Consider the following 26,410-nt stretch of genomic DNA (forward strand, 5'->3'; position numbering starts at 1 on the left):
CGTAAACTTGGTTGTAAGATAAGAGAGAATGATGCTGAATCAGTCAGAATCTGGTTCTGATGAGGCCCGTTTAGATTACAGCAAAATCTTTAAACAGGTTTTAAACTCACATCTATTAAAAGGTTCGGATTTTATTAACTGGAAGCAGAAAATCAATCAATAGAAATAAGTTTTTAATCTATATCACTGACAAACTTTTCATTATTCTCATTTATCAAATGAACATAAACAATAATCTCTTTATTTTTCTGTTTTAGTCCAAACAGAGAAAACTCATCAAATCTTTTAGTTTTTGTTGGTTCTGCAGGTTCTGATGAACCCGGTCCAATGGGTCAAACAGAACCTCTAGAAACGTTCAAAATCTGTTAAAATGATTAACATTTAATTTATATTCTAAACTTCAGGAATGTTTGGCATAAATCAGAGCAACAAGGAGCCATGAGTGTGTGTGTGTGTGTGTGTGTCGGGGTGTGTGTGTCGGGGTGTGTGTGTGTCGGGGTGTGTGTGTCGGGGTGTGTGTGTGTGTGTGTGTCTGTGTGTGTGTGTCGGTGTGTGTGTGTGTGTGTGTGTGTCTGCATGGCTAATGAGGCTGTGTATTGTTGCATTGTTGGATAAAATTAGCAGCTGAATGGCGGTGACCTGCAGAACCCGGTTCCCAGGGTTCTTTCACACGCTCTGGTTCTGGTTCTGTTCTGGTGTGTTTTCACATGTGAAAATATGTGTGCGTTTTTCATTGTGCGTTTTTCATTGTTAGGGTTTGGTTTTGTTCTGGTTCGGTTCTGGTCCGGTTCTGCCCTGCCACCTGTTGTCCTGGCGCTGCTGCTGGCCCTTTAAGGGATCCAGGAAGTGGCCGGCGGCAGGAGGAGGAAACAGGTGTGCAGCTGACAGGATGATGTCATTCCTGGCTGAATCTCCTGCAGGGAGGAGGAGGAGGAGGAGGAAGGAGACCCAGCAGGAGGAGCAGCAGGCCGAGTGAAGGTGAGCCGGTCTCGGGCCGTTAAAGGAACGTTCTGCAGTTCTGGTTCCGGATCAGATGGAGACTCAGGTGAAGCATCGATCAGAGCCAGATGGGCAAATAGAGACTTAAAAACTCCATCACAGGTTTTAACTGTTTGATTCGGTTCTGAACATTTAGATCAAATTTTAACAGTAAAGTTTTAAAATCTGAAATAATCTCCAGTTTAAACTGATTTTATGATTAAATGATCCAGAACCGGATTAGCTCAGTAAATGTTTCCTTCCTGCAGAACATGTAAGATAAATAAAGTTTTATCTCAGCTGGATAAACTGGTTCTGCTGTCATTCATCAGGAAACAGATTTAGTTCAGTTTAACCACATTAATAAATAAATTAATAAAAAGTTAAGTTGTTTTTTAAAATGTTACCAGCATTAAAAATGTTCTTGTAATTTTAACTCCAGTTTTTGCGTCAGAGTCGCTTCAGGCTGATGACATCATCAAATAATCACTTTTATAAAATATTTAAACCAAAACAAAAGGCTAACACCTGTTAGCTAATAAAACTGCAGTGCTGATGAGTCTGTTAGCTCTCCTGCTAATAGAAGAAGAAATATTTTTGCTTAGCATCTTGCTAACTTTTATTTTGGATTGCTCTAAATGAATTTTCCGTATAAATTTCTAAAGTGATGATTTATTTAGTTGTTTTGTAAACATTCAGCTGACATCTGTTTTGGTTATTGACTGATAAGAACCCTAGTAGCTACACGGTTATGTTCATGCTCTTACTTTGAAGTCTGTTTACACAGCAGTTCCATTTCCTCTCTTTTTTTTCAAGAAACTTTATTGAGCAACAGGCAACAACAAACAAACAACTGAATGAGGTTCACAGAAGAATCCAAAACTAACACAAACATGTTGATTATATCATGTTCTGGAGCTGCTCCAGGCTCCATGGCAACCATTCAGCTGTGCTAAACGCCTGGCTGGACCTAGCCCCGCCTTCGAGGGGCAGCTCCTCCCCCACTCAGCTCCTTCAGACTAGCCAGCAGCAATTAGCGTGGCAGAAAAACGCAAACTACTGTTCCTTTAAATCTTTAAACTATGAAAATATTTTCATTGATCTTTGCTGGATTAAATGTAATTTAAATAAACGTAAACCTTTTAGATCTCTGGTTCAAACTCCTGATGGGGCCGCTAGTCTACGTATGTCTAGGGCCGGCTGTGAGAATGAGCTGCAGCGAGTCGGAGCTGAGAACAAACTCTGTGTGTGTGTGTGTGTGTGTGTGTGTGTGTGTGTGTGTGTGTGTGTGTGTGTGTGTGTGTGTGTGTGTGTGTGTGTCACCATCATATGACTGCTAGAGTAAACAGCTAGGATGTGATGTGGGATAACAGAGGTGATGTCATGCAGGTGACACACACACACACACATACACTCTCAGGTGTGTGTGTGTGTGTGTGTGTCACCTGACAGGATGTTTAATGTTCAGCTGGTTCAACCAAACTGGTTGTTGTGAGACTGTAATGGTTCTGACTCTCCTCCTCTGATCATCATTGAAACTCGACCAGCTGTTTCTGGTTCCACCTGAACAAGATGGCCGACTCCTCACTGCAGTCAGGCTCACCTTTACTCACCTGGCCGTTACCTTCATGTTCCTGCTTGATTCTCATCTCCCTTCAGTTCTCTGATTTCTCCCATCGAGTTTCTGCTTCGTTTTCTCATGTTTTCTGCCTGTTGGTTTCGGTTTGAGGAAGATTCTCCGCTGGTGGACCGGTCCAGACTGGATCTCCTCCAGATGCAGATCATTCTGAATTTCTTTGGAATCACAAAAAACTGGAAAATAAATTAACAGAGAAATAAAATTAATGTAATAATTAGAAACATTAAAAAGCTTTTAATCAGTTTTCAGGTTTTTTCTTTTCAAATAATTATAAATTAAGCCCCGCCCACAAAGTGTCTCCAGAACCAAAATAATAAACATTATTCTAACAAAAGGCTTTAAAATTAATAAAATATTAACTTAAAATGAAAAATCTGATTTTCTTTGGAGGAAAACATCAGGTCAATAGATGCAGTGACCTGTGACCTTTGACCTCTGTGTGGCCGTTCCTGCTCTGATGATTTTCCATTAGAGGAATAAAAACGTCGGCCTCCATCTGGACCGGTTCTGTTTGTTCTGCTGAACGAGAGCAGAACCGGAACCGCTCAGGCCCGGTTCTGCTCGCTGGGTTTAGCAGCAGCAGCTGCTGCAGCAGAGATAAGGTCCAGAGCGGTTCTGACCCGGCTCAGCGGACCGACCCAGGAGGAACTGAAAACAGGCGGGTCGTTTTCCACAGCAGGAAACAGGCAGGAGGGTTCTGACCCGGCTCTGGTTCTGGTTCTGAGCTGGTCAGAAAGTTTTAACCTGAACGGATCATCAGAACCCCATCAGAACCTGTCAGATTTTGTTCTGATTCAGTGTTTTAATGTGACTCTGGACCTGAAAGTTGTAGATCTTAATAAACTCAGAACCAGAACCTTCAGCTGCTGCTGAACCCAGAAGAGTCTAAAGGTCTCGGTTCTTTATGAGCAGAACCCGGCTGTTTAAAAGGCTCAGCCCGTCTGAGCCGGTTGGACCCGGTTGGGCCCGGTTTAATAGAAGCCAGGCGGAGGAGGAATGTTTGAGGTTCTGAGCTGCGGTTCAGATGAGATCTCCACCCAAACCCAGAGCTGCTGCTGCACCAGACATCCCGACTCTCTGCCGGCCCTGCAGCTGGTTCTGGAGGGTTCTGGAGGGTTCTGATGACCCGAGTGCTGCAGAACCAGATGGGACTGGTCCTGGTTGTCCTACAGTGTTTAAATGTTTCTGTTTTATGTTCAGAACCAGAGAAGAGTGGCTCGCTCCGTCTCACTGACTGCGCTAACACTGGAGCTAACTTTAGCCTTTTTGCTAACGCTGACTAAACTTTAGCGCAGTTAGCTTCCCTGATAAATTCTAAATTTACTCAGCTAATTTTTTTAAACTTTCAGTTGAATAAATTTCAACATCAGTGTTAAAGTTTTGGTTTGTAAATTCTTATGTTTATGTCCATGCTTTTATTTTGAAGGCCTGACAGTCTGTTTCATTTCCTCTCCTCACCTCCTCTCACTTTTTTCTAGAAACTTTGAGCAGGTGACGAACAAATCGTTTACAAACAACCAGAGCCGTTAATTAAATAATGCATAAAAAATTACAGATAATTGTTTTGATTTTTCAACTTGGTTTAATTTAGCTGGTTTAGCATTAGCTTCTGCTAAATACCATGTTGGTGTAGTGACTTAGTGTTAGCATAGCTATTGCTTATGATGAATGCTTTATGGTTAGCATAGCTAATGCTTATGATGAATGCTTTATGGTTAGCATAGCTAATGCTTATGATGAATGCTTTATGGTTAGCATAGCTAATGCTTATGATGAATGCTTTATGGTTAGCATAGCTAATGCTTATGATGAATGCTTTATGGTTAGCATAGTTAATGCTTATGATGAATGCTTTATGGTTAGCATAGCTAACCAATGCTCAGAATAAATGTTCTGCTCAGATATAAACTGAATATTTCACAAGAAAACCAGAAAGAAACAAACAGAAAAAAGAGAATCTGAACCGATTAAAGCATCAGAACCAGAACCGAGACCAAACCCAATGATCAGATCTGATGTTTCCTGTTCTGAGGCCTGATGGGGCCTCTTTATCCAGCTCGGCCCGGGGCCCAGTTCCTCCTGACTCTGTCCGTGTTGTTGTGGTTTTGGGTCTGCAGCAGAACCGCAGTATGTTCTGTTTGTAGTAAACGGGTCAGGATCAGAACCAACGAGTCAGCAGAGAGCTGCCGGGTCGATGCTCACAGCTTCTATCGGATCAATAACCTGATCAATACTCAGAGCCGCCGGCTGCTCGGTCAGCTCACAGCGGCGTTCCAGGTCCAAACGGTTCTGGTGGGTCGACCCGGTCCAACCTGCTGCTGAGGGAGAGAATAACTGAGGTTAATTCAAACCAGCCTTTCACTGTTAGTTTCTACTTTTGATTTGGGATTTTTATATTTGGGGATACATTTATATAATTAAAGAAGAATAAATAGAAAATAATAAAATAAAAAAGAATTAAATCATATTTTTAGATTTTTTTTTTTTTACTGTAATTTTTTGTTCCTTGTTTGGTTAAAAATTTAATTTATTTTTATTCCCCTAGAATCGTTTTCCTCTGTGTGAATATTTGTGTAGCAGGAATCATATTGAACGGTTCTGGTTCTGGTTCTGGTTCTGGTTCTGTTTCAGAACCAGAACTGAGTTTTTATTTTAATGTGAAATAAAAACTCAGAGTTCAGTTATAAACTGAGATAAATAAAATACAATGATAAAACAATAAAACATGAGAATAAAAAGTCAGGAAATGTAGGAACAGATTTATTAAACAGGCAGAAGGTGAAGAAATTCATAAAATATCTTAAATTATCTCATTTAAAAAAATAAATTAAAAAAAAATATTTAAATTTACTGAAAATAACAACAAAAAACTGATTCCAGAAAAACAGAAAGTTAGATCTGATTTATTTAAACGTCTATCTGAATGTATTCCCTCATAAGGAAATAATCCCAGCTGGTTTCCACCGTGTTTCTCTGCTCCTGGACTTTGACTAGGCCGCAGCTCTGCAGCCTTCAGAACCACCGGCTCATTCTTTCTGATCTTTTTATTTCTGTTTTTAACAAGAAGAAAAACATCAAACTTTAACAAAGCGGATCCAGTTTCTATTATGGGATGTTGATGGGAAATGATGACGTCACAAAGCAGAAAGTTTCATCCGATCAGAAACCTGAAGGTTATCAAACCTGGACCCACCAGAACCTCAATGGACCAGCTGACCGGGTCTGCCAGCCGGGTCTCTGCCCCCCTCACGCGCACAGCCCGGCGCGCTCCCGGTCGTGCCCGCGCCGGGCTGTGCGCGTGCCCGTGCTGCAGGTAGTAACTCCGCCCCCTCCGTTCAGCACAATACCCGCCGCTCCGCTCCGGTCCGGTCCGGTCCGTCCTGTCCGGGTCCAGACTCTGCCGTCCGGCCCCGGGCCGCCCCGCATCCTGGCCGGGTGAAGGTCTCCCCCTCCGGCCGCAGGTGAGCCGCTCCGCCGAACCTCGGTGTTCCGGTTCTGACCGCGTCCTGCTCGCTGTGATGCTTTGCCACGGAGCCGCCGCTGCTCCGCAGTCCGGTTCCGGTTCTGGAGCTGCGGTCCTCTCCGGTTCGACCTTGTCCCGGCCTGCGGTACTGGTCGAGTTCGGTTCCGGCCCGGTTCCGGTCCGCTCCGGGCTCTTTGTTCCCTGAAGTTTGCTGGAAGTGATGTCATGCTTCCCGCTCCGGACTCCGGCTGGAAAACTGTCGCTTCACGCTGCGGTTCGGCCGGTTCTGCTCAGCCCGGGTCCGGGACGGGTTCGGCTCTGAGGGATCCGGATGGTTCGGGTTTGATGAGAACCATCCGGGTGGGTTCATGGGTTCTGGACTCCCGGCTGTGGATGAGTCCCACCGGGAACAGCAGGAGGAGCCGTTCCCACACCGACCTGGTTCTGGTTCTGGTCCTGGACCCGGTTCTGGACATGGTTCTGGTCCTTCACCCGGTTCTGGTTCTACTGTGACTGGAACAAAGTTTCTGTTGCGTTCCTCCAGAAAGTTCTGATCTGAGCAGAACTTTCCTGAAAGCTGAGGAAGGAGACCAGACCCGGTTCTGGAGGTTCTGAAGGTTCTGGACTCATCCTGAACCCAAAGCTGCTGCGGTTCTGCTGAAGTTCTAGAAGCCCCGGTCCAGATCAATTAGAACTCAAATTGATCTGGAATCATGACCAGGTTCTGCTCGGACCAGGAGAGTCCATCGGTTCTGGTGAACCCGACCCGGCCTGGTTCTATTGGGTCAGAACTCTAGCTTTAAGGCCTGTGGGTTCTGGATGTTTTCATTCTGGTGCCAGAAGCTGGTTCTGATCGACCCGTTCAGCCGGTAACGTACTGACTGCTCAGCTCTTCTCCATCGGACTCGATCTGGACCAGAACCAGCCGGTTCTGATGCTCCCAGTCATGATGCTGCCACCGCCGTGCTTCACACTGAGGAGACTCCAGCTGTCCGGACCAGAACAGAACCCTGGTTCTGGATCCGGTCAATCAGTAAAAACTGATGCCTGAGGCAGAGAGTGGTTCTGACCGGGTTCTGAAGCATCACGGGTCAGCAGCAGAACCATGAGGAAGAGCAGCTCCTCCCAGATTGTTAAAGTGAAACCAGAACTTTGGATCTGGCTCTGATCCGTTTACACGTCCAGGTTCTGTTCAGGTGGAGCTCAGACAAAAGATCGGATCAGAACCTTGTTCTCTAGAACTATGGAGAATGATGTGAACTCCAGAAACAGGAAGAGGAAGTCTGGAACAGGAAGGGAACTGTGGCAAACAGGAAGTAAAAAACACTACAGTTTCTCCACAGAACGTAAATCCTCCAGGCCACCAGGGGGCGTCTGCAGCCGGTAAATATTCTGCTGTTCTATGAAATAGAAACACATGAAGTATGACCATATCTGAACTGCTCATCTTCACTGAAGGTCAGCGCCCCCTGGTGGCCTGGAGGATTTACGTTTAGTGGAGAAAGTTTACAGCGTTTGATACTCGATGTTTGTATTTGGTTTTTTTCTGTATTTTTGTGTTTTGCTTTGTTTATGCGTTTCCTGCTCAGTTGGACCTGCTGGCCACCGTACAGAACCAACAAGAAGTGACTTTGATTTTTCATAAGGTCAGAATATTCTGTAAAGTTCTGACTGTACCGGACTGATTGTGACCCGGTTGGAGAGGATCACATCCAGCGGCTGGCTAGCTAGCTAAACATTAGCTGCTCTAACCATGAAGTGCTAATTAAAAACCATAGTTATGCTAATGCTAAAGTGCTAAATTCAGCCATGTTGAATCCCACTACAGGCTGTAGTGATGCATTCTGGGTAGAGAATAAGCATCATTTGCTACACGTGAAGAGAGGAAATGAAAAAGCTGCATAAACAGATTTAATTTACAGCATCTATGTAAACGTTTATGAATATAAACGCTGAAGTTTATTCAGTTAAAGTTTAAAATTTATCTGTAATTTGTTTTACTGGAAGCTAAGTGCTAAATGCTAAGAGCTAAGCTGAAAGTTAGCTCTGCTGTTAGCGCATTAGCAGAAGTGTCAGCCGGGTTCTGACCCAGGTTTATTGACCCAGAACCAGAACGGACCAGCCAGCTAAGGTTCTGGTTGGTCCATTTGGACCGTACTGGTTTGTGTTTAGAACTCCAGGAAGTGGCAGTCCCACAGCATGACGCAGCCTCCACCTGCCTGTCGTCACTCTGATGATGATACTTTAATTTATAGCAACTTTTAAACAAACGTTACAAAGTGAAGAAAAAAAACTGGGTTCTGTGTTTTGCTGTGATTATCTCTGGTTCTGCAGCAGTAGAGTGACTGATCGGGTCGTACAGAACAGTCCAATTGCAGCGTCGCCAGGACGACCTCTGACCTGCAGGACGACCTCCGACCTATAGAGGTCACTGCCCTGCCTGTCGATCTGCTGGTTTCTGTTTCCTCCTTCGTTAATCTGAAGTTGGTTATTCTGAGGGTGAGTCTGGATTAAATCCACCCAGATTATCCTGGAAGCTTTGGGTTAGGGTTAGAAACGTCCCAGCCGTTCAGACAGGAGGCAGGAAGCACGGTGGTGGCTGCTGCAGCTGACAGGCTGAGGGCCGGACCTGGACCCGGCCTCCGGATCAGACATGTTTTACACACGTCTGCTAATCCGCTAACAGCTGAGCTATTTTTGTTTTAGCGTTGTTGCTGACTTTGAAAGCAGACATGAACAAACCATCAGCGTTACTAAACTAATAAACGCTAATAACGCTAAATGCTACTAGCTACTAAACTAATAAACGCTAATAACGCTAAATGCTACTAGCTACTAAACTAATAAACGCTAATAACGCTAAATGCTACTAGCTACTAAACTAATACAATTCTCCTCAGTATTTGGTAAAAAAGTTCTTCCATCTAACTAACTTTCCCCAGACTGCTGGGATTAATCTGGAGGGTGAAGCAGGTCAAAGGTCAAAGGTTTATAATCAGGGATGTTTCTTCCACAGTCTGAGGTTTAACCTCCAGTTGTGTCAGAACCGGGCCTGACGGGTCGGTGGGCTCCAGAACCCAGCTCCACTCAGACTCTGTAATCCCTCGGTGATCAGCTGATCCGACTGTTTGCTGCAGGAAGCACCTCAGTGGTGCCGCCTGGTGGCAGACAGAACCGCCTGGCAGTACCAGCCGGGTCCGGTCCGGGGTGGAGTCTGTCTGGCTGCTGGTGTAGTAAACAAGCGCTCCCTGCAGCGCTCCTTAATCCTCTGACTCCTGTTGCTCCCTGAGAGTCTCAGAACCGGCTCCATGGGTGGGTCTGTTCATCCAGAACCCCCTCGGTTCTACCCTGTGGTTCTGAGTCACAGTCTGGTCCCGGCAGGTTCTGACCCGGTTGGTGGCACTGGACCAGACAGCTGCAGTGACTCACCGTCTGAACCAGTAATTCTGGGTTTTCCTCTGTCATTACTGGAGCCTCAGTTTCTGCTGCGTCAGCGTCCAGAACCGGGCCGGGCTCTGATTCAGACCAGACTGTATCTGCTGGTTCTGGCTCCCTGGCCCGGTCTACAGGTTCTGATCCAGCCCATCAGACTGGTAAAGCTTTGGGATTTTCTCAGTTTCAGGAAGAGAAACGGGAATGTTTGTTTAGGAATCTCGTTATTCCGGGATGATCGGCTCTTTCTTCTTCTCCTGCAGATCTGTGCTGACCCCAGACGCCTGCGCTGACCTTTGACCCCTGATCTGCCTTTCAAAGTGTCAGATTTGGGAAATAAAACCATTCCTTGAATCCTCACTGGAAGCCTGAGCTGCTGGAGCTGAAGTAAATCTCCTGGATTGTTTTTATTTTAATGGTAAAACAACAGGAGAAAACTTTGATAAAAGCTGATTTTTGGGGGTTTGTCCGGGAGTTTTCCTCGCCTGCGTCCTCCGGTCCGGAGGAGATGGATCCCTGGACCGGAGAACCAGGAAGTTGATCTGGGCCAGGCCGCAGCAGAGGGAGGAGCATGTCCTGGAAGAGGAACTACTTTGCATCAGGAGGCGGCGGAGGCACACAGGGAGTGGTGGCGGCGCACACCATGGCGTCCATCGCTCCCAGTAAGGGGCTGAGCAACGAGCCGGGTCAGAACAGCTGCTTCCTGAACAGCGCCCTGCAGGTACCGCACACACACACACACACACACAGAGACACACACACACACAGAGACACACACACAGAGACACACACACAGAGACACACACACACAGAGACACACACACACACAGAGACACACACCTACACACACACACACACACACACACACACACACAGAGACACACACACACAGCGATCCTGTTATTCTCTGAACAGATTATAAAACATAGAAATCACATCCAGAATATCTGATCTGTTTTATTTCTATAAAAGTCCGAGTCTTTGTGTGAGGCTGGAGAGACTCTTCACCATCACCCTAATCTGAGGAGGAAGGCTACAGATCACCACCAGAATCAGAACAGAACCCGACCGGACCGATCCAGAACTTTAATATTACTGCAGTCAGAGGAAACATGGTGATGGTTTAATTAGCTTTAGCTAAAGATGCTAAGAGTATGAATAGTTCTGGTCTCCACTGAGGCTGAGGGAGGCGACATTATTATTACTATTAATTATTATTTATTGTTACTATTAATTATTATTTATTATTACTATTAATTATTATTTATTGTTATTACTACTACTATTATTATTATTAATAATAATTCTTATGACTATTATCAATTATTATTATTAATCATTTTTATTACTATTATTAATTATTATTATCAATTATAATTACTATTATCATTATTTATTATTAATTGTTATTATTAATTATTATTATTGGTGGAGCTGTTGTTGATTATGATTTTTTTTGTTTTTTTTGCCCCTCCAGGGGGTATTTTGTGGCTCTAGTGCCCCTTATATGACAGCAGGCTGACAGGAAACAGGGAAGACATGCGGCAAATATTGTCGGGTCCGGGAGTCGAACCCGCGCCGGCCGCGTGGAGAACTGAAGGCCTCCAAATACGGGTCGCGCTAACCGCTACGCCACCACGCCCCTTAATTAGTTATTTTAATATCAATATCTCTTTATCGACTCGTCGATCCGGTTAAATTCTGCTGAACTTGTAGCGTTTGGGTTTTTATCTGACCCGGTTCTGGTCATAGTTCTGGACCGCTGTGTTCCTGCTGCAGTAGAACCTCAGAACCTTTCCCAGCACCGGTTCCGGTCCAGTTATCTGAAAGATCCAATTGGTTCCTGCTGAGCGGGAAACGGGCCGCCTCCAGTGATGGTTCTGACGAAACGGGCCGGACTGAACCGACCCGTCAGAACTCTGTGATCCAACAGAGCAGAACCGGTTCCTCGGTTCTTCCAGAACTTTCCTGCAGCCATTTGGACCTCAGAACCGGTCCATAAGAACCAGAGCCGCAGTACTGCAGCGTCCTGGACCGGTTCCATTGCCAGGTTCTGCTCCGGGCGTCCTGCGGAGCCGTGAGCAGACAGTCCGGTACCAGAACCCGGCAGCATATTGGACTCGGCGGGACAGAGGAACAAACAGAACTGAGTCAGCACTTCCTGCTGGGTCGGGCCGGTCCGTTCAGGTTCTGTCTCTGCTCAGCCCGTCTCTGGTTCTGGTTCCCTCTAAACTGACCCCGTTGCTTCAGCCCACTGAGTGTTTCTGATCAATGCTGGCCCGTTTAAATCCGGACGGGTTCTGACCCGTCTCACCAACGGGTTGCTGGTGGTGCTGCTGGGAGACGGCCTGTTGCCGTGGCGACCCAAACATCATCAGGCCGGCTGCATCCAGGCGACAGAACCCGGACCAGAACCGGTCCGGTTCTGGTCCGGAGCCCTCAGTGACACCTGGTGGTGGAGGCGGGGATGGCAGTGATCAGAACCAGTTAAACCAGTAGAGGATCTTCATCATCATCATCATCCTCAGACCAGTGGAGGCTGCTGCAATCTGATTGGTCCGTTTAGACCCAGAACCAGAACCAGAACTGTTCCATGTATCTGACTGTAAATAAAACGATAATAAAAGGTTCTGGTTCAGGTTCTGGTTCTGGTCCTGTCCTCAGGTTCTGGTTCTGTCCTCAGGTTCTGGTTCAGGTTCTGGTTCTGGTCCTGTCCTCAGGTTCTGGTTCTGTCCTCAGGTTCTGGTTCTGTCCTCAGGTTCTGGTTCTGGTCCTGTCCTCAGGTTCTGGTTCTGTCCTCAGGTTCTGGTTCTGGTTCTGTCCCCAGGTTCTGTGGCACCTGGATATCTTCCGTCGGAGTTTCCGTCAGCTCTCCTCCCATAAGTGTCTGGAGGATTCCTGCATCTTCTGCGCCCTGAAGGTGAGGACCAGGAGCTCGGCCCGGTCCCGGCCTGGTTCCGGTCCGGTTCTGACCCGCTGTCTGCTCTCCTCCAGAACATCTTTGCCCAGTTCCAGTTCAGCAGTGAGAAGGTTCTGCCGTCCGACGCGCTGCGCAGCGCGCTGGCCAAGAGCTTCCAGGACCAGCAGCGCTTCCAGCTGGGCGTCATGGACGACGCCGCCGAGTGCTTCGTAAGGCCGGAACCGGACCGGAACCGGGCCGGAGCCGGGTGGTCCGATCGCACCTTCACTCTGGTTCTGCATGTTCACAGGAGAACATCCTGATGAGGATCCACTTCCACATCTCAGACGAGACCAAGGAGGACGTCTGCACCGCCAGACACTGCATCCCGCACCAGAAGTTTGCCATGACGCTGTTCGAGCAGGTGAGGCGGCCCGACAGAACCATCAGAACCATCAGCAGGTGTGTTGGTCTGTACAGCGGGTGAGACTGACCCGGTGTCTCCCCCCAGTGTGTGTGCAGCAGCTGCGGAGCGTCGTCCGACCCGCTGCCCTTCATCCAGATGGTCCACTACATCTCCACCACCTCGCTGTGGTGGGTTCCTTTCAGAGCCGCCATCTTGGACTCTGACGCGGTAGCTAGGCAACGCCTCGGGGTCACCCTGGCAACCAGACACCCGAAGTGTTTCTGCAGCAGGTTGAGTGAAACCAGGAGGTCCAGGAAAGAGCTTCAGCTTCTATCAACGTATTTCTAGACCTGTAAACGTCTAGATCTTTATTTAATATGGAAATAAAGACGTTTCATCAGAATCCAGTTTAAAAACCAAAATGAAATAATATTTAGTTTCCATCAGAGATCTGATGTCGTCAGAGACGAGTTTCACCAGAATGAAGATCAGATCCATGAGGTCAGAGGTCACGATCTGTTTCATCAGGAGTTTAACAGAAACTGTAAAAGAAAAAACTTTCACTGAAATAAAAGGAGCTTAAGTTTATAAATCTGTTACATTTTGTCTGCAGAGGATTCAACAGCAGCAAAGAAATAACATTTAACATAATAAATTATTCTAAATGCAAAACATTGGGCACAAATCCTGGAGGAACTCCAGAATAAAACCAATAAATTCATGATATTAACCTAATAAAGTCAGAATATTATGAGATTAGACATGTTATTATGCAAATGAGGTTGAAATAATGAGAATAAAGTCAAAATAATATAAAGTTTTAATCGTAGCAGAATAAGTTTAATACTTTAATACAAGAATAAAATATGAAAATGATGCAAACATGAAGTGATGAAATCACCAGAATAAATCCGTCATAAAATGAGATTATTGTTTTCTGGCATAAAGTCCTGAGGAAGAGTCACTGCTGGATGCTGATTGGCTGATCCTCCTCTTCCTCCTCTTCCTCAGCAACCAGGCGGTGAAGATGCTGGAGTCCAGAGAGAATCCGACGCCCAGCATGTTCGGAGAGCTGCTGCGCAATGCCAGCATGGGCGACCTGCGCACCTGCCCAGTAAGCAGATACTGGTCCTGATACTGGTACTGGCCCAGATACTGGTCCTGTCCCAGTCCTGATTCTGGTCCCGTCCTCAGAGCCGGTGCGGCCAGCAGCTCCGGATCGCCCGGGTTCTGCTCAACAGCCCAGAGATCGTCAGCATCGGCCTGGTGTGGGACTCGGAGCACTCGGACCTGGCCGAGGACGTCATCCACTCTCTGGGAACCCGCCTGCGACTCGGAGATGTGAGGAACCGACCCGGAGGTGAACCGGAGCGCGGCGGGCGAACGGGCTGACCCAGTTCTGGTTCTGCAGCTGTTCTACAGGGTGACGGAGGAGAAGGCCCGGCGGGCCGAGCTCTATCTGGTGGGCGTGGTCTGCTACTACGGCAAGCACTACTCCACCTTCTTCTTCCAGACCAAGATCAGGAGGTGGATGTACTTCGATGACGCTCATGTGAAGGAGGTGAGACCCGAAACCAGCCGGCCCGGTTCTGATGGAGTCCGATTTATTACCTTAAACCTGGTGGAGGGTCTGTTGGTCACAGTGAGGTCACAGTGAGATGTAATTATATTAGTTGTGTTACCACCCCACGCCACTAGAGGCAGTATCAGGCCCGAAAAGATGCCACTAAGGAGCAGATTTAGAAGAAAGCTACAGAACCTGTTAAAAACTGTGAGCTGAGCTGAAGTAAATAAAAGAGAGAAGTTCAAATACATGCTGAGAGTGAAAATCCTTCCTAAAGGTGAAGATATATCACAGATTTCAGAAGAAAATAAAAACGGGAGACCGCGGATTATATGGGAAATAGCGCCCCCTTCACTTCTGGAGTGCAATGGTCCCATTTCCAAATAAGGTCACAGCGGTCCCGCCCTTCCTGTTCATTTACCCAGAATGCATTGCAGCGTGAACAACATGGTGACATTCCTGTGAAAATATTTTATTAAAATTTATAAAAACTAAGATAAATATTTCTCAAAAATGTCTATTTTTATAAACCTTTAAGAAAAATGTTGTAATTAGATGAAGAAAAACTCATAATAATACCAGAATAATGTTATAATAACTTAATAAAACTAGTAAACCAAGAGTAAAGTTATAGAAATACCAAAATAAAGTCATAAATATGAGCATAATGTCAGAGAATAAAGTCATATTTTACAGTGTAACTGATAATTAATCTGTGGAAATAACCAGATTATGATGAAGGATGAAGGATCTGCTCCTCTTCCTCACTTCAGCTCACAGTTCCATCCCTCCATCCTCTCTCTCCTCCTGCTCTGGTTTTTCTTTCTGTGTGAAACAGGAAATCCCTCCATTGTTTGTTGGTGCAGCTGGTCAGATCAGAGGTCAGAGGTCAGATCAGTGAACACTTTTTGCCCACGTTGCAGACCAGCACCCGTCTCTTTCTGCCTGTTGAACAAACCGTTACTCTCTTTGCTCCGGTCCGGTCCGGTCCGAGCGCTGCTTTGGAAAACGGAGGACGGGTGGAAACGATAGAGAGAGAAAAGAAAAGCTACAGGAAGTTTTTCTTCATCAGAGACGGTGAGACGCTGCTGGCCGGATCCGGATCATTTTCTCACGTTTACAGCAGAATCAGATTTTAAAACCAGACGATTTATTTCCAACACTTTGGGTTTTTAGAGAAACTGGTTGAAGCTCAGTTCCAGTTTTCTTTAGTTTATGGAAAGTTTTCAGTTAGAAAACCTGAATCAAGAGATTTGGGAAAAACTGAAGAAATGTAAACTTTTGACCTGATTTATGATTTTATTGAAGAAACTTTAGAAAAGAAAATGGTTGATGGAAATTCAACCTTCGTTTCTATAGAAACCGTGAGAAATCTTCTCACTGATTTTCTGAAACATCCCATAATAGTTTCATGTTTCTGTGTTTATATCAATCACAAACATTCGTTCCCATGGCAACCAGAGCAGAGCTCAGGTTTCCTCTGGTTCTCCGGTGGTCGGTCCTGGAGTTCTGGGTTAGCCTTCTGATCCCGATCCAGTCCAGAACCGGACCTCCAGCTGTCAGAGGTTTCAGTGAACGGGTCCAACAAAGCCCTGCTGTTCCCCTCCCCTCCCTGTTTCTGCTGTTCCCTCAGATCGGGCCCCGGTGGAAGGACGTGGTGTCGCGCTGCATTAAGGGCCGCTACCAGCCGCTGCTGCTGCTGTACGCCGACCCGCGCGGGACGCCGGTGACCCTGCAGGACCTGCCGCCGCACCTCGACCTGCAGCGCCTCCACAGGGCCGGCTACGACAGCGAGGACTCTGGTAACAGGAGGAGCAGACACTCGACCTGCCGCCGCTACCGGCTACCAGCTGTAGGCTCTACAGCTGGTAGCTCTACAGCTGGTAGTTCTACAGCTGGTAGCTCTACAGCTGGTAGTTCTACAGCTGTAGGCTCTACAGCTGGTAGCTCTACAGCTGGTAGCTCTACAGCTGGTAGCTCTACAGCTGGTAGCTCTACAGCAGCTCTAGCTGCTACAGGGCTACTGGTAGCTCTCTGTGTGTTTCACTCATAAATGACCCATCGCCGCCCCCTGCAGGCCGTGAGCCGTCCATCTCCAGCGACACTCGAACCGACTCGTCCACAGAGAGCTACTGTGGCCGCCAGTCCTCCCAGTCCCACCATGAGGCCGTGCCGAGTCGCTGCTCATCCGATTCCCAGGGAACACTCGTCTGCATGGAGCGACCCGACAGAACCGACAGAACGCTGCATGCCTCCCTCTGCAGCCTGGACGCCATAGGTACCAGACTGTCCTCTGCTGTCCTCACTCACTGCTTCACTCATTCACTCATTCACCGTGTTGCATGATGGGTAAACCATCCCATAATGCCTGTCATTGTAAGGCCGCGCGGCGGACGCCGAGCAGCCTCTGAGGAAAGGAGGCGGGGCCGCAGAAAGGAGGCGGAGCTCCAACTGGTCGCGGCGAATCAAACCAGAACTCGATCCGCCATCGGCAGGTTACCACAGCGATGGTAGGCGGGGCTTAGATTAACGAGGAAATAAAATAAATTATAATCTAATAAACAGGAAGTTAGAGTCACCAGAACGCACAGATCAGAATAAAGAGTTTATTACATCAGTTAGTTTATGAAGAGAATAAAACAAGCAGGTGATGAAGATGATGAGGTTTGATTTAATCTGGTACTGAATCTGGTTTAATCTAATCTGGTTCCAACTGGTTTAATCTGGTCGGTTCTTCATGTCCTCAGTCTCTCGCCGCTGGTTCCTCATCGCTGCTGTCCTCTGTCCTCCTCCGTCTCTCCTCTCGTCCTCTACATGTTTTTCTTCTCCTCTGTCCTCCAGGAGAAACCTTAAAGGAGAAGCAGGCTCCTCGGCACCTCCCCAAACCTTCATCCTCCTCCTCATCCTCAGCCAGTCGCCTCAGAGACTTTAAGGAGACGATGACCAACATGATCCGCCCGCCGTCCTCCGAGCTCCTCCCTGCTGCAGACGCAGCTCTGAGCTCCTCCTCCGCTCCAGTCCAGGACTGGGAGGCCGACAGCACCAGCAGCGAGTCCAAAGCCAGCTCCTCAGGAGGAGTGGGGAGGTGCCGGCCGGCGTGGAAGCCGCGGAAGGAGACGCTCAACATCGACGCCATCTTCATGCGCGAGCGGCGGAGGCAGGCGGGATACAGCCCCCTGGGAGGAGGAGCCTGTGAGCCCGACGGGGCCCACACCGCCTCCTTGGGCCAGGAGGAGGCGCCGTCCATCAGAGCGGCCTTCTCCCAGACTCTCCCCAGCTCCTTCACAGGACGGCAGCTCCCTGCTCCTCCTGCTCCTCCCAGGCTGATCCAGAGGATGGAGAGCGGCTACGAGAGCAGCGACAGGAACAGCGGCAGCCCCGTCAGCCTGGACCTCAGCCTGGGAGACAGGTGAGACTGTTAGGCCCCAAACCCTGAGGTGAAAGGTCACAGAGTCACCAGAGGAGCCCCAAACAACATTCATGAATTTCAGGTCTCTGGGTCTGGGGTCAAAGAGCAACAGGAGACGGTTAAGACTTGACCTTTGACCTACAGCTTCACTCTGGTTCTGGGTGCTGTTGGAAAGAATCACATCCCATAATATGATCCACTGTGTCTGCAGGGACAGTGGTGAGAAGAAGCCTTCCTCCTCCTCCTCATCCTCAGGACCCTCATGGAGGAACATCAGGTCAAAGAGCAGCGGCGCTCTGCTGCAGGACCTCCACTCCTCCAGCAGGGGGAGCCTCGGTACGAAGGACGACGTCTGTAGGACCCGATCCAGAGTCTGTCTGTAACCCTGATGTTCCTGCTGCCGCAGCGCCCCCCGCAGGCCGCAGTGAGCTGGACGAGCTGCAGGAGGAGGTGCTGAGGAGAGCCAGGGAGGAGGAGCAGCAGCGGCGGCAGGAGAAGGAGAGGGAGGAGGCGCTGGGCTTCAACCCCAGACCCAGCAAGTACCTGGACCTGGACCAGCTGCAGATCCAAGGTAACTCCTGACGGTTGATCCCTGCTGGATCTGCTGTCGTCTCGTGTTCTGGTTGGACTGCAGAACCTGGTGATCCACTGAGCTCCTGGTGATCCACTGGGCTCCTGAGATGATGGACGGTTAAATCTGCAGTTCATCCATGTTCATCTGGATCTAACGTTCCTGGTAACTGATGATGGTTCTCCAGCAGAGAGCTGCCGGACCGGAGCGGATCCTCCAGAACCTGTTGATCTGGTTTCCATGTTCAACCAGAACATCCCAGCCGAGACCATCTGGACTTTGTGACATGGAGCTTTGCTCTGCCTGAATGAGGGATGATCCTCATCATGCAGATGGTTTAAAAGAACCTCAGGAGGTTCTGATGGGTCCAAAATGGACCAAGACGTTACACCACAAACCATTATCTGGACCCTGATGGTTTCATGTTATCTGCTGCTGTAGCTCAGCTGCTTCAAGGTTCCACATATTATCTGGGGGAATAGTTAAATCCTCCTGATCACGGTGTGATTTTTATCAGAAGGAGAAACAGACGGGATCAGGTTGACCTGAACAGAATCTGGCCACATGTATGAAGATTCCCTGGATCTTCAGTCCAGTCGTGTTTTAAATAATCCAGATGTGATTAGAGTCCAGAGAGCTGGAAGACTCCACAGGTCAGAGAGAAAACTGGACCAGTCAAAGCATCAACTGTGTGGCGGTAATGAAACCATCAGCAGCTTGTAGATATTCATGGTTGAGTTTGTGCAGATGGATTCATAAACCTCCTGTTGGCCCGACGTGATGGAGCCGCAGGAGGAGAGGAAATCAACCAGGAGCTGATCGATTCTTATTGATCATATTGATAACATTTATTAGAAACAATAGTTTTACGTTTAGTTCTGGATTTGAACCAGAACTTAAGATAAGATAAGATAAGATAAATCTTTATTGTCATTGTCACAAGGACAACAAAATTTAAAAGGTTCCATCAGTCGGTGCATATGCTTAAAAACAAAAAATAACTGTCTCACAATTCACACACAATGCAAGAAATAACAAATAACTGGCAAAAAAACAAAAAGTAAGAACAGCCACATTCTCACATCCATCATTTATGATGATTAATGGTTGTTTTTGATTGCATTTAGTTTTGTTATTGCTGTCGGGTAGAAACTGTCTCTGAGACGTTGGTTCTGGTTCTGGTTGCTCTGTATCTTCTGCCTGAAGGCAGCAGTGTGAACAGAGAAGGTCCGGGGTGAGAAGTGTCCTTTGTGATGTGTTGTGCTTTTCTTAGACAGCGGTCGCTGTGCAGGTCCTCCAGTGAGGGGAGAGGGCAGCCAATGATTTTTTGGGCTGTATTCACAACCCTTTGGAGAGCTTTCCTTTGAGCCGTAGTGCTGCTGTTATTAAGGGAGCTTCTGTTACTCTGTGTGTGTGGGTGTGTGTTTCAGTGTGTGTGTGGGTGTGTGTGTGTCAGCAGATGGAGCAGCAGGAATGTTCTCCACTGATCTGCTGAACAAACTCCAACTGAAATACAAAGGAAGTGATGAACAAACAGCTGCCATTGTTACTGACATTGTGTGTGTGTGTGTGTGTGTTCTGCAGGTAAAGGCGACAGCTTTGACAGGTGTGTGATGGAGGCGGAGCTCCTGCTGGACCAGTCGTTGCGCTTGGAGCAGGCAGGCGACGTTGCAGCGGCGCTGTCTGCGGTCAATGAAGCCGTCTGTAAGCCCCGCCCCTTTGTGTGACCCCACCCCTCTTTGTGACCCCGCCCCTTCATAATGAATCTCAGTCCTGGTGGGGAACCAGAACCGGGTTCTCCGGTCTCTCAGAGGAACCTTAGCTCCTGTTTCTAGTCAGTCGGTCGATCGGCTGGTTCTGGGTTCTGATCCGGTCCAAATTGCCTGAAACCTGCAGCAGAAGAAGTCTGTGAATGATGAGAGTAGATCAGTCCTGAAACAGAACCAGAACCTTCGGCCCGGTTTCATTGGTTTGGGTTTCCATTCTTTCTGTTTGATTTCCTCACAGCGCCACCATGAGGCCGCATCGCCTCCTGATGTTTCACTTCCTGTTTCCTTTAAACATTTCTGCATGATCTCATCACAGCGTTTTATTATTTATTCACCTTTTCTTTTCTATTTATTCCTTTTCCTTTATTTTCTGTTTCCATGGTTACGTTTTCCTGCACCGCTGCAGCCAAGCTGCGGCCGGCGGCGGCTGAGGGCGGAGCCTGTAGCCACAGCCGGCTGCAGCGCTGCATGAGGAGATGCCGCAGCCTGCAGCAGCGCATGCAGCAGCTGCTGCTGCAGCAGTCAGAGGCAGTAAAACAGGAAGCAGAGCAGCAGGAGGAGCAGCAGCAGACGCTGGAACAGCCCAGGTACCACCTGCTCTGCTCAGCCAATCACAGGCCAGCTGGCCCAGCCTGTTGGGGCTCAGTGCTGCCCCCTACTGTCAGGATCAGAGTGGAGCTGCTGGATCTGTTTTCCATTTCTGTGACACGTTATCTACGTCATAACGTCTAAGCCCCGCCCCCTCAGAGCAGCAGGTGACCTCAGTCTTCTCTCCATCCTCTGCAGATCAAAGCCTCTCCAGCTCCCAGTTCTTCTGACAGAGAAGCAGGGCGACCAATCAGCTGCCGGACAAGACCACCAGGCTCCTCCCCCTTTCACCTGCCTTGTTAAGCCCCTCCCTCCTGCATCAGGTTTGCCCTCTGACCCCGCCTCCAGCAGGAGCCCCTGCTCTGGCTTTGGGAAGCCCCTCGGTAGCGCCAGGTCCCTCCCTGCTCTTGCTGTGGAAACCTACCTGGACGACGTGACCCCGCCCCCTCCACCGGAAGAGGCGTGGCCTGAGCCGTCACAAGCCCCGCCCCCTCAGTGGCCATGCTCCCCACCAGCCAATCAGGTTCTCAGAGCCGCCCTGCCTGTTCAACGCTGGGCCGAAAACGTCAACAGATACTACAACTCCCAGCATGCAGCAGCAGAGGGGGAGGAGTTATCGGAGCTGGAGACGCTGTACCAGGCCAGCCTGCAGGCTCCCAGCATGCTGCGGGGCAGCTGTGGCGTCAGCCCGCAGCCAGGGGGCAGCAGAGCGGGTAGGAGCCCAGATGGCAGGAACTCCTCTTCAGATGTGAACATCAGTGTGAACACTTCCTGTTTCTGTTCCAGCGGTGAGGAGAACGCCATCCGGATCCAGACGCTCCAAAACGCCGACGGCTGAAATTGAGAGAAACGCCTACAGGAGACCGGTCTCACCTGGAGAGCAGGTAGAACCCACAGGAAGCTGCTGCCAACACCAGAACCAAGAGAGTTTATCGATCAGTTTACTGAATATAAACTGATTGATAAACTGGAGTTTTAGGTTTTTACAGAATCTGCTGTGGTTCTGGTTGACACAAGAACCTTCTGGGTTTTCTGAACATCGTGGTTCTGAAGGTAACTAACGGTAACTTCCTGCTGCAGCCGGTTTTGATCTGAGACGATTTCACCTTCAGCAGGAATCGATTTCTGACAGAAACAAGTTTTTATCTTTGAGTCTGGAAGTAAAATCCTAAAAACTGATGAATGAAACCAGATTCATCCTGACCTTCTGTGTCCTCTGCAGCCCCCTGCAGGCGAAGACGAGAACTACAGCGCAGAGAACCTGCGACGCCTCGCTCGAAGTCTGAGCGGAACCGTCATCGGGTCGAGACCGCAGAACCTCCAGCAGAACCTCCAGCAGAACCTCCAGTGCAGCTGTGTACGTCACACACAGGTTCATGCTGCCACCTGGTGGTGACATGTGGTCACTGCAGCCTGCTTCATGAACCATGTTTCAGACTGACTCAGTTCAAAGACCAGATAAAACCAGGAAGTTAATCTGAGAGTCCCGCAGGTTTGGACTGAGGTCAAAGTTCAGCAGGTTTAACATCAGGTTTAGTTTCAGGTTCCTCTGCTTGTTCTGCCTCAAGCTGCTGGTTAAACATTTTGGTTTAGTTTTGCCCTGAGCCCGGTCTGCCAGGCGGCGCCGGCCCGGTCCACTGGCCCGGTCCGTCCTGAACTCGGCCTGCGGAGGAACCCTGATGTTTTGCTCTTGCTGAACGTCTGATCTGCTGAAGCTACGGTGGCTCAGAGGAGACACATGCTGACAGGAAGTCGGATCAGAACATTTCAGGGTTTGTTCAGTTCATCTTCATCATGTTAACTGTTTCTCCTCTTCCCTCCACCTTCATCCCCCTCCTCTTCCTCACCACCTCTGAAGGACCCCTCTGTGTCCAGGCCCCCCCTCAGACACTCAGACCTTCACTGCTCCTCTTCCTCCTTGGACCTCCCCTCCTCCTTCCACCGACTCCACGGCCCTCCGGCTCCACGGCCCCCCCACACGCAGACGCCATGCCCCCCCCCCTCCTGGGGACGCTCAGGTAACCCGTCACCTCTTCATCCTCCACCTCCTCCTCTTCCTCATTGACCTGCTGACTTCCTGTTGGGTGAAACTCAAACTGTTCATTAGGAACTGGTTCATATTCACATCCTTCATGTAGTTCACTGAATCAGTTCACTAACCAGTTCTTTAGGTTCACTTTATTAAATGTTTCCTTTAGTTTTACCAATCAGTCGTCATCATGGCTGACTTCCTGCGGCTCTGATTGGCTAAGGTGTTACATTCGGCTTAAAGCAGAACTTACAAACACACACAAGGGGGATCTGTCCCAGATATCAGGTAAGGTATGCTACACCATTAATTTGGAAAAATAAATAAATAAATACCCAAATCACTCAATAAGAAATAAGTTGATCCTTAGCAACAATGATTTATTCAACTAGAATTACAAACTACAAAATAATAATGGTTATCTTAATAGATAGCTCGATAACCCCATTCCCTCAAAAAAATAATTATGGTTACTCGGTTTAAAACAGCACAAGACCTAATTAAGTAAATGTCCAAATTTTCCCAATCCTTTTTTCAAAGAGATTATTGTCCATAAAGCAGTTCCATATCCTCGAAAAATAAACAAAGTCCTGGAAGTATTTCCCCAAAGTCCCGATCCAAAATGAAAAATCCTAGCGTCCAAACCCCTCCCCAAAAAGATACGAAAAAAGAGTGGTACCACCAAAAATCCCCTAAAAGAAAAGTACAGTCCAGATCTCACCGGGAGCGTTTCTCTTTCCCCTCGGTGGCGTCCTCTCGCACTGGTGGCGTCCACTTGCACCGGGAGCGGTTTCCTGGGTGCAACTCCGATCCAGTTCCTAAAAAACCATCTGTGGCACGGGGCGACCTTTGATCACTGTTTTTGATGTCTTTCCTTTGATTTTTACTAGTTTTAAACGATCAGATAAGTCAAAACTCCCGCTGCACAGATCCCACGGTCAGCGTCTTCCTCCCCGCTTGCGCCTCTTGCGCCGACGCACACGCCCCTTTTTTAATTACTAATTCATTTCACACACACCTGAACATATCAGGATTTACCCGAAATCAGTTATAAACAGTGGACAATTGAATACTTTTTTAACAATGAAATCATAGCAACTGTTCTACACGACAGGTTGATACATTTACTTTTTAATGTATTTATTTAGGAAAAAAACAAACATAGTGGTTATGTTACAAAGGAGTATTACATCACTTCCTGTTGCTGTTATTCTCTTTGTTTTTATTTGATCTAAACTTTATTGATTTATTTTAACATAAACAAGTTAAAACATATTTTACTTTTAACTCCGTGTTCTCAACCTGCCGAGCCTCGCTAGTCTAGTTAGCTTAGCATTAGCTTTGTTAGCTTAGCATCAGCAGCTGGACCTCACGTTGGCCGGGTGGCGGTCCGTAGGAAGCCTCGATCCAGAACCACCGACCTCAAAACCAAACCTGCTGATGATCAGAACCGAGACGGAAGCAGCGATCGGTTCTGGTCGGTTCTGATGGGTTCTGGTCGGTTCTGATGGGTTCTGGTCGGTTCCTCCTCGACCGGCTGACGATTCTCAGCTTCATAATTCTGATGAATCCAGACACAAAAACCGGGACGATTTAAAACAGGGGTGTCAAACTCCAGGCCTGGAGGGCTGCAGTCCTGCAGTTTTTAGATGTGCCACAGGTACAAAACGCTGGAATGAAATGACTTAATGACCTCCTCCTGGTGTAGACCAGTTCTCCCAGCCTTGCTAATGACCTAATTATTCTGTTCAGGTGTGGTGCAGCAGAGGCACATCTAAAAGTTGCAGGACTGGGCCCTCAAGGACTGGAGTTTGAGACATGTGATTTAAAAGAACAAACAGAAAAAAACATTTTGTTGATCAGAACTGAATTAAAAAGCAATAAAATCATAAAAGGTTTTGAATAGTTTTTCATTTTCCTGCATTCGGTTCTGATGGGTTCTGGTCGGTTCTGATTGGTTCCTTTTGTCTCATTGGTCGGTTAACTGGACTTTAACCTGAACAACTCGACTAAATAAACTAGTTTGAACCAGAACCAGAACCAGGCAGGTGTTCACCAGGTAACTCTGCTCTTCCTCCTCCTCTTCCTCAGGTTCTCCTTGGCACCAGGTTCTGGTTCTGTCCGACAGCGGTCCGACTCCCTCGGCTCTCCATGGCGTCGCCATGAGTTACGCCACTCTTCCTCGCCGCGCCTGGCCGCCCTCCTCCTCCTCTTCCTCCCTCCCCAGGCCCAGACCCGGTTCTGCCGGTTCCGGTCCACAGAGTCTCTACGGCGCCCCGCCCGCCCCCCACCGCCATCGTCAGGCGTCACTTCCTGTTGTTGCTCCACGGCGCCCCCATGTGTCAGGAGACGTTCCTGCTCAGCCTCTGCGCCTCGACGTTCCCCCGGAGACGGACTGGCGGCGCCATGTGGACCCGCGGGCCGCCCGGCGCCAGCAGCTTCCTGCCCGACCCGGCCGGTCTCTGTGGCCCGGTACCGTTTGGGCAGCAAACAGAGAGGGAGGCGTCAGCAGGTTCATGGGGGTCAGAGGTCACGACCAGAACCAGAACCTGAGAGGAGACAGAAGAAGCTGAGCAGATCCAGAACTTCCCTGAAGAACCAGAACAGAGCCGGATCGGAACCAAAGCCAGCAGAACTCTTGGTCCAGATGTGGACCCTGGTCTCCTCCAGAACCTCCTCTGTTCTGCTGGACCCGTGTGGCTCCAGCTGAGCAGCAGGCGAAGAAAAGACTTCCTGTGTTCAGCTGAACAGAACCTGGATGTGGTTCTGCAGGTTCTGGTTCTGTTGGACTGCAGAGCTCATCGGGTTTCCTCTGGGATCTTCAGACTGAAGCTTCCTGTTTCCTCGGCGTTCTGATTGGTTCTGCTCTTCAGATCTCCATCCAACGCTGATGTCACTTCCTCTGTTCAACATCCAGTTTTCTTCTTTAGGCGATGGAGGAACTCAGACCGCTGACTCCACCCGGCTGGCGCTCCAGGTGGCAGAAACAAACCAACCAGCTTCAGAAACGTCTGGGTTAAAGTTCAGAAAGTTCTGCTTGTTTTTCTCCACCAAACAGACGATTAAAAAGCTTCAAGGAAACGATTCAAGTCTCATCATTCAGTTCTGGTTCGGTTGATCCAGAAGGTTCTGGATGAGTCCAGAAACCAGAACAACAAAAATAGAAAAATGTTTTTTCAGTTTCAGGTAGAAAATCTGAATGAAAGAAAAAAATAAAGATTTTCCACTTTTGACCTTCATCAAGTGAAAAATTATTTAATGCAAAAAAGTTTTATTGAAATTAATATTATATATAATATAACCACCTGTTTTCTACATTTTCCCCCTGGACTACATAATTATTTACATTTATTATGTAAATAATTACATAATTTATTTGTAGAACGTGATGATAATCAGATCAATCGTCAAAAGGATTCAATAAAGCATAAAGAGTTTTAAACCATGGCATTAAATTATTGGTCAAAGAGAAATTCGCTTTGTACCGACAGAAACCAAACTATTTATAGATTTATATTCAGAGGGAATATATATTTTTACATCAGCATCTCAGCTTTAAGCCACATTTTATAAAATCCAGTAATAACTATTTTATAAAATCCAGTAATAACTATTCTGCTCCAACCAAACCCAAAAAAGGTTTTTGCATCTTTAATATTTGTT

The 26,410-nt window shown here is 47.9% G+C and overlaps 1 protein-coding gene across 8 annotated transcripts; it reads left to right on the forward strand.

Annotated features, from left to right (window-relative positions):
• Window positions 1–512: 512 nt before the first annotated feature.
• LOC102217122 (inactive ubiquitin carboxyl-terminal hydrolase 54-like) lies at window positions 513–25,831 on the forward strand. Of its 8 annotated transcripts, none has more exons than XM_023327130.1 (22): window positions 513–978; window positions 9,776–10,233; window positions 12,340–12,432; window positions 12,507–12,641; window positions 12,722–12,835; window positions 12,923–13,005; window positions 13,829–13,931; window positions 14,012–14,158; window positions 14,229–14,378; window positions 16,015–16,183; window positions 16,459–16,659; window positions 16,763–16,891; window positions 17,223–17,790; window positions 18,002–18,126; window positions 18,197–18,361; window positions 19,946–20,065; window positions 20,537–20,717; window positions 20,917–21,431; window positions 21,505–21,602; window positions 21,941–22,090; window positions 22,577–22,736; window positions 24,839–25,831. In XM_023327130.1, the coding sequence occupies exons 2-22, from the start codon at window positions 10,084–10,086 to the stop codon at window positions 25,318–25,320; spliced, it is 4,038 nt and encodes a 1,345-aa protein (XP_023182898.1). In that variant the 5' UTR covers window positions 513–978; window positions 9,776–10,083; the 3' UTR covers window positions 25,321–25,831. The 8 variants fall into 8 exon arrangements, 7 of the variants coding, with proteins under 7 accessions (XP_023182898.1, XP_023182896.1, XP_023182901.1 ...); XM_023327128.1 differs by lacking the exon at window positions 513–978 and adding an exon at window positions 5,516–6,078; XM_023327132.1 differs by lacking the exon at window positions 513–978 and adding an exon at window positions 5,517–6,078 and having other exon boundaries at window positions 21,941–22,075.
• The last annotated feature ends 579 nt before the right edge of the window (window positions 25,832–26,410 follow it).

Source organism: Xiphophorus maculatus, chromosome 22 (genome assembly GCF_002775205.1).
Source record: "Xiphophorus maculatus strain JP 163 A chromosome 22, X_maculatus-5.0-male, whole genome shotgun sequence".
Classification (NCBI taxonomy): domain Eukaryota; kingdom Metazoa; phylum Chordata; class Actinopteri; order Cyprinodontiformes; family Poeciliidae; genus Xiphophorus; species Xiphophorus maculatus.

Bases quoted from the DNA above. Each gene is read 5' to 3' on its own strand.
- LOC102217122 (XM_023327130.1), top strand. From the start codon at position 10,084: ATGTCCTGGAAGAGGAACTACTTTGCATCAGGAGGCGGCGGAGGCACA. The intron at 16,892-17,222 runs GTAGGCGGGGCT...TCTGTCCTCCAG, and splicing joins GGCAGGTTACCACAGCGATG to GAGAAACCTTAAAGGAGAAG. The intron at 21,603-21,940 runs GTAGAACCCACA...TGTCCTCTGCAG, and splicing joins CGGTCTCACCTGGAGAGCAG to CCCCCTGCAGGCGAAGACGA.